Source organism: Gossypium arboreum, chromosome 1, assembly GCF_025698485.1.
Source record: "Gossypium arboreum isolate Shixiya-1 chromosome 1, ASM2569848v2, whole genome shotgun sequence".
Taxonomy (NCBI): domain Eukaryota; kingdom Viridiplantae; phylum Streptophyta; class Magnoliopsida; order Malvales; family Malvaceae; genus Gossypium; species Gossypium arboreum.
The window spans coordinates 85,160,090-85,167,653 of record NC_069070.1 but is presented as its reverse complement, the minus strand read 5'-3'; the positions used below and the strand labels follow the sequence as shown (position 1 = coordinate 85,167,653).

Here is a 7,564-nt window from a genome sequence, read left to right as displayed (position 1 = left end):
TTATTTAATGAGGTATTAGTTACATGTTGAATGATTTATGATTGGGATGGATTATTTATCTTATTATGCTGTATTTTTTTGTGTCTGGAGCTGAGGTATCGATATTCGAGTTTTAAAAACGATACCTTTATGATATTTCGTTGTGTAGGAAGACAATAATTTAATTCGGTATCGATACCTTATCACGAATATCGATACTCGGGGTAAAATAATCGGTACTTTAATAAATGTACTGGTATTTTCTAGGATTTGATTTTTAGACGAGGAATAGAATGATGTTTTGGTACCGATTTTCCAATTGGTATCGATACCATTTAAGGAAATATCGATACCTATGTTTTAGTATCGATACCTACATGATTTGTTTTGAAATTTTGTTAAATGAACCCTATGCATGTTAGTTGTATTTATAAGATTATTTGATGTATGTTTAGCGTGTATTAAGTATGATTAGTGTAAGATTGACTCATAACTTGTGCGTATGTTAGAATGGAAGACGTTTCTTTAATAATGAGCTCATTTGTATTATGTGTGATGTGAGACGGTAGTGTGGCATCCTAATATTTGGGCTCTACGATTGGGCCGGGTATAGGGTGCTACAATTATTTTTTTATTCATTTTCCTTAAGTGTTGTTAAATCTCTAAGTTTCGTGGCAATTAAAAAATCAATATAATAACAAATTTAACCTTCAATTTTTACATATTATATCAATTTAGTCATAATTTTAAAAAAAATTAACCCTCAAAATTTAAAGATGGTCTCAATTAAAACCTCAAATTTTACCTTCCTCTTCCACTTCCCCCACCACCACCACTACCATCGTTGCTTCCACCTCCTCCGCCTTTATCCAAAAAAAACTTCCTTTTTTTTTCTTTCTTTGTGAACCTAATTTATCATTAAATAATATCATATATATTCTCATTGATTAATATATAGTTCTATAAGAAATAACAATGAAATTTTCTAAAATATATCTAGTAGTTCTCACCTCTACAAAAAGATCCAGCTCAGTCAATGCTTCTCGAACCCTTATGCAAAAGGGGTATCATCTATTTACAAAATTCAAATACTAAATAAAGTTATAACCTTCAAGTTCAAAAAAAACAGACTGAAATAAGTAATTTATTCAAACTTTGATCCCAAAAGTAATGATAATTTTTACCGCAAGGCGTAACTGGCACGGGCTATTGATCGAAGCCCTTGACGAATGTGTAAAGAGCGTCCCATGGAGGTCAATCGATTAAATGAGGCTTATTCAACCCACTTGAACTGGCTCGATTTGTGGAACACATGGAAAAACACATCTACTTGAAGTTTCGTTAGCCTAGTAAAGACTCCAGTAAAACTAGAGTTATCAAGTGAAATATTGTAAATTCTAAGAAATAAGATTTTATAGAGTTTAAATCCCTTAGGACTCTCATATTGTAGATAGATATTAATCTCAACCGTTGATATAATTCGATATGTATCGTTGGATCTGGGGGAGCTCAACTATAAATAGAGGCCTTCCCCTCATTTCTAATTATTCAATTCATAGTTTTGAATATATTTGAAAGCATTTACTTAAACACTTGGTGTGCGCTATTTTTCTGTTCGTTCATGGCTTATTTCTCTTTCGAGTTTACTTTCGTCTTGTTTTTGGTGCCTTAGAGAATTTTGCAAGAATTCTCATTTTTTAAAAGTAAAGCTGAGTTAGGCGAATTTAAATCCAAAAAATAGCCTAAGGCTGCGCGATTTGTCAGACTAAAGTTCTAGCCCTGTGACATAAGAACTTGGTTATCACAAAATGCTAATTTACTTGTTTCTAGAATTCTAATGATATAAATGTAAGAGTTAATTTTTTAAATTGAGGAATGATAGTAGTGGTGGTGGAAGTGGAAGAGGAAGGTAAATTTTGAGTATCAAATTGAGACCATTTGTTAATTTTAAGGGTTAATTTTTTAAAATTATGATTAAATCGATACAATATGTAAAAATTAAAGGCTAAATTTGTTATTATATTAATTTCTTAATTGCCACATCACCTTCCCGTCAAATATTTGGCGACACTTAATAGAAATGAATCAATAAAAAGTAATCTCGATTAATTTGGTGACCAAATTAAAAAATTTGATTGTTGTGTGAAAAAAAAAAAAAGAAAGAAGGGGCCGCCACCTTTGGTGTCGTTTACATATTTTTACTCAAAAATTTCAGATGGTGATTGTAAGTTGGAGGGATACAAAGCGTATATAAAGTCCATAGTACCCCACTCTATCCCCAAACCAACTTATCCTCAGCATCCGTACTCCCGTAAATACAACCCAATCAACATCCACCCCTTTCTTTTCATTTTTCTTATATCCGAATAAGTATTTATCTTCGAAGTTCCAAAATTGAGTTTGTCCAAGGAAACACCACTTCATTCTCGCCCCTGCAAATCTTATTATTGCTCAAGCTAAGAAATTCTTTATCCAGGGTTAGGGCTTATATAATTAAAGAACAGATAATAAAGGCCAATTTTGTGTTACCAGTAGTGACTACACGCATCGCATGGCTCTTCAATGAAACACCTCATAATCGTTACTTCGGGACTTCCATTTTCGGTACAGTTGGAACCCTGCGGCCTTTCTTTGTTTATATATGGCGGCTGCGAATCCACGGCCACTTCAGGTTCGTCCGTTTGAGGAGCACGAGCGAGGGACGATGCAGATCGACGACGACGATGGAGACTATGAAGATGACGCCATGGATGACGTGGAGGACGCGAATATCAACTCCGTCAATGTGGCGGAGCATGGAATGGGACTAATAGGCCGAGTTATTGGTGGCGGTGGCGCAGCTGGTGGAGGCGTTGTTAGGGCGTTGAGAACTAGCGAGCTTACTCTCTCCTTTGAAGGAGAAGTTTACGTGTTCCCTGCTGTTACATCTGAAAAGGTTTTTATCCTTTTTCACAAAAAAAATAAAAGTCTCTTTGGTAATATTTCTGCCAATAAAATAATTTATTTTCCTGCTATTCATCCTGTTTATTGCAAAGTAAATTTGAAATTGGGCCTTTAGATTTCTATGTTTCGGTTCTCGTATTTTAAAGTAATGTTTTGACGTCTGACATGAAACCAAATTAACTGAAAAGAGTCAAAAAAAAAAAAAATTAGACTTCCATGTTCCTAAAATTTATTGAATATGAAGGATAAAATGAGACGCCAAATTTGGTAAAAGTATGTAGAAGTTTTGATTAAAAGTTGGGTTGTGTTTTGCTTTTTTACTTGTAAAATAATGAGTAAATTAATTTTTATATCTTTGTTCAAGGTGTATATTAGTTTTTTGTTAAAAATATCATGCATTTGTATAATGCTGACAAAATAATCAAATAATGATATGTGTTACATCATCATGATATACAAAGACTAATTTTTAATAGTAAAAGTAGATGAAATTTTAATAAAAAAACTAATTTGCTCTTTACTTAAACATAAGAGACTAATTTACTTATTTTTTGAGTAGAAAGACATAATACATGGGCTTTTATGGTACTTTTCCTAGTCAAATTCATGTTTTAGGATGTAGGATTTAATTAATGAATTATTCCATAGTACAAAAGGACGTGGGTTCAAGGATGTTGAAGTACATTCATCCTACTATTTAAAGATTGAAAAGAGAAGAGGTTATGAGTAATTCTAATCATTTAATAAAAGAAAAGTAACTTTGTTAGACAGATAAGGTATTTCATGTCTTAGTAGTCTCTGCATGCACTGGACAAGGGTTATTTCAAGGCAAATGAAGAGTTGGAAGCATTAGTGAAACTAATAATCATTTACTATTTTACTATAATTAATCTAGTGAACTTTGTGCATTAGAGTTTTAACCACTCTTTTCTTTTGGAGCAAGTAATAAGTAACTTAGTTTTCTGTTATTTTCTTTAAATGGATTGAATAGTTTAGATTTTCTTCTCAAATTCCCCCCCTCTAAGTAAGCACGTGTGTTTGTTGGATTGTATGCAACAGGTGCAAGCTGTGCTGTTACTCCTGGGGGGTCGTCATATCCCCACTGGTGTTCCTTCAATTGAAGTACCGTTTGATCAAAATAACATGGTATGCTGATGTTAAAATAATTATGTGTAATTATATTCCACTGTTGGTCTTTTGTTTTTGGTTTCGCATACTATATTCTGCAGGGTGTAGCTGATGTCTCAAAGCGCTCAAAGCTTTCAAGACGAATAGCATCCTTGGTTAGGTTCCGTGAGAAAAGAAAAGAGAGATGTTTTGAAAAGAAAATTAGGTATACGGTACGGAAGGAGGCTGCACAAAGGTATGATTTTTTTTGGACTTATTTTGTTTAGACCTACAATTAACATTTTTAACATTTCAACATGCAATGCGAGTGTAGAAGTTAAAAGTGGAGATGGAAGAAGAGCCATAAACTAAAAAATTTTGATAGCAGTATAAAGGCTATAGCCATTTATTATAGGTTGCCACTGGGGGAAATGTGTTTAATACAGGGAGCAGTGGATCCTGTTTAAGTTTGAATTGTAGAAGCTTCATTCACTTATTCATGGTTCTCTGTCCTGAAAGGAACAGGCCTAAAGTAGGTTGAGAATTTGATTATTTTCCAGTGATACTGATAGAATTATGAGTTCAGAAGCGTCACTGTGAGGAGCCATTTATATTAGTATTAAATGCAATTACTGCTTTTCTGATGCATATGTACAAATGGTAGTGGTGCAGCTGATAATGCTGATGTAATCTTCTCGTTTTATACTTGTAGAATGCATCGCAAAAATGGGCAGTTTGCATCTGTAAAGGAAAGTAATAGTCCTTCAAGCTGGGATTCTTCTCATATTGGCTTTCAAGATGGTACTCGTCCAGAAACCGCGTGAGTTCCATTGTTACCTGATTCGTGGAAAATATTTATCATGATGAACTTTTTGAAGAATTCTGTCTTCAATGTGTTTTAGTATCCGGAGCTGTCAACATTGTGGTGTTAGTGAAAATAATACTCCAGCAATGCGTCGTGGCCCAGCTGGTCCAAGGACTTTGTGTAATGCTTGCGGGCTTATGTGGGCAAATAAGGTTTGTTTTACTCAGTTTTCAGTTATGCTTTCTTAAGAAGGATGCTTGCTTTCACTAGTATTTTCTACCTATCTTTTCAATTGAAAAGTTGATAGTGCATGCTTTTCTACATTGCTTTTCACATCATTTTATGTACGTATCCACTCAGAGTAGTCATTGGAATGGTGCTAATATTGGTGATAGTTTTCAACTATCCGTTTTTCCTTTTTTGTGATTTATCATTTTCCATAACTTTTTGTTGAATGTACAGGGAACACTTAGAGATCTTAGTAAAGGAGGAAGGAATATTTCCCTGGAGCAAAGTGAGCCTGTAAGTTTCACAGGAAATTTTCAACTTTACAAATGTTTTATATTTATTACTTGTTACTTTGGTCAAGATTGGTTGAATGAATTATAAAATGTACACAGGAAACACCGATTGAGGTCAAGCCTTCAATTGTAGAAGGGGACTTGTCCGCTAACCGGGATGAAAATGTACATACGTACTCTTCTCCTGTATTATAATCAAGCCTTTTCAGATGGTCGCTTGTTTCTTCCTTCTAACATGGTACGAAGTATATGCAGGGAAATCCTTCAAAGGATTTAACCAACAGATCTAATAATGCTTCTGTCAACCCAGATGAAGAAGTATGTTTTCAGATCCTAACATATCGTGAATTTACATGTTTTTGTATTGAAATGAAAATTTTAAACCAGTTTAAAAAAGAAAAAAAGTTCAATGAACTACATGTATCTTTCTTTTATCAGGACTTCAAAGGGAATTCTTTGAACATAATATGCTTTAAGATAAAGAGCATGAATCTCTCTTGTAGTAACTGAAAAGATGGCCTCTAATAACATCTAAGCACAATTTTTAAGAATAGATGGTTATCGTAGTTCATTTGTTTATCAATTCATGGTGGTTACTTTATCATATTTATTGACTTGGGGGTCAAACTCGTATCTGCCGCATCTTCTATGGATGGGTGCTATCTGTTGGAATGTATTTGATTGGACCATTCCTGCTGGGTAGGATTTATACTGTCTTAGGTTCTGAGAAGACAAATTCTTAGATGTTAAATCTTATAATTTGTGTTTTAGGTGGATTTTTATTTACATATTGAAGCAACTGATCAAAATTTAGCTGAAAAATCCCCAGAATTGAAATAAATTATTGATCCAGTCTTGATAGGTGATAAATTCTTTTTCTTAGTAACTTGAATTTCCACATGGTGCAGGATTTGCATGAAAGTGCAGAAGATCTTACGAACTCTTTGTCTATGGGGATTGTTCATTCTGCTGAAGATGATAAGCAGGTATACAGTTACTTCGCAAGGTTCATAATATTTAGTGTTCACTGCCCAACAACTTCTGTTTGAAGAAATAGTTTAAAAAATCTATACAATTCCTACAGCACCATGTAGTTTAGGCACAGTTCTGCCTTTAGAAGTTTGATCCGGAATTGGAACATTTGTCTTCTCTTCTGCCTTTAGGAAGAAATTTCGGATTATAAAATGATTCCAAAGAGGGGATCATATTGGTATGTTAGAGGTTGATATACAAGATCTCATAATTTTGTTTCGTGATCCGCAGGAACCTCCTGTTGAGCTTACAAATCCTTCAGATACTGAAATCGACATTCCTCCTAGTTTTGATTAGGAAGTTGCAGTTGGCTTTGCTCAAGTAGTTTAAAGAGATGTGGAGCATTAGACTCCCTTTACCGGGTCAGTTTCGCTCATGTCATCGAACTGCATACAGGTAAAAGTTTATGATGTTTATATGCAGATTGTGAGCTACCATAGTCAGGAAACCAAATTGACATTAAAATCCTAAGTACAGTAATCAGCTGTTAACTGACTAGCCACTGCTTTCAGGATGACATTAGAAACTGGGAATGACCTGTTGATTTTAAGTTTCCTGCTTGAAATGCCTTTTACCTGTTTTTGCTTTTTAGGAATAGTTAATTTGGTAGGAATATTATTTTTTTCATGCATGTTTTAGTACATGGGTTAGCAATAAACTCAATTGATAATATTTAACCATTCCCCATGACTTATTTTTTAGTAAAAGGAAGGAACTATTTCTTATAAAATTATTATTTATTTTTCTAAATTTAAGTTTAAATTTATACTAACAATTTGTTTTATGTCTAATATTTTAATATATACATAATAAATAAGTTTTTTCTCAAATTATTACACTAATAATCAAACAAGGCATTAGTGGAATTGGAATCCACACTCCTTTGCCATGCAATTGATTAATCCCATATTACATATAAAACAGATATGGTCAATTATTACTGGATAAATGCATGTTTAAGATTTAGCAATATACAAAGTGGGGTGGAATTTTGTGTTGCCATGGAAGTAAGGCCATCAGTTGGGAATAAGGTGATTTAAATACCATCTTTTCACCACAAAAGAATGTCAAATTCAACAAAAGAGAAGCTTAAATTATATCCAACGCCTAAGATTATTAAAGCATCTCAAAGAGAAGAGTGGAAGTTTCACATTTATTTCTATTCCAAAAATATCTA

General features: G+C 33.5%; 1 protein-coding gene across 1 annotated transcript; it reads left to right on the top strand.

The window, feature by feature from the left end:
• Nucleotides 1-2,246: 2,246 nt before the first annotated feature.
• Nucleotides 2,247-7,117, top strand: LOC108478799 (GATA transcription factor 24-like). Its single transcript, XM_017781257.2, has 10 exons — nucleotides 2,247-2,914; nucleotides 3,982-4,068; nucleotides 4,152-4,285; nucleotides 4,742-4,849; nucleotides 4,932-5,046; nucleotides 5,297-5,356; nucleotides 5,455-5,520; nucleotides 5,611-5,673; nucleotides 6,264-6,341; nucleotides 6,619-7,117. Exons 1-10 carry the CDS (start codon nucleotides 2,621-2,623, stop codon nucleotides 6,682-6,684), a joined length of 1,071 nt encoding a protein of 356 aa, XP_017636746.1. The 5' UTR covers nucleotides 2,247-2,620; the 3' UTR covers nucleotides 6,685-7,117.
• Nucleotides 7,118-7,564: the final 447 nt, after the last annotated feature.

Excerpts from the sequence above, each read along its gene's own strand:
- LOC108478799 (XM_017781257.2), top strand. The coding sequence starts at position 2,621 with ATGGCGGCTGCGAATCCACGGCCACTTCAGGTTCGTCCGTTTGAGGAG. Across the intron at positions 4,069-4,151 it reads CGTTTGATCAAAATAACATG|GGTGTAGCTGATGTCTCAAA; the intron begins GTATGCTGATGT and ends TATATTCTGCAG. Across the intron at positions 6,342-6,618 it reads CTGCTGAAGATGATAAGCAG|GAACCTCCTGTTGAGCTTAC; the intron begins GTATACAGTTAC and ends CGTGATCCGCAG.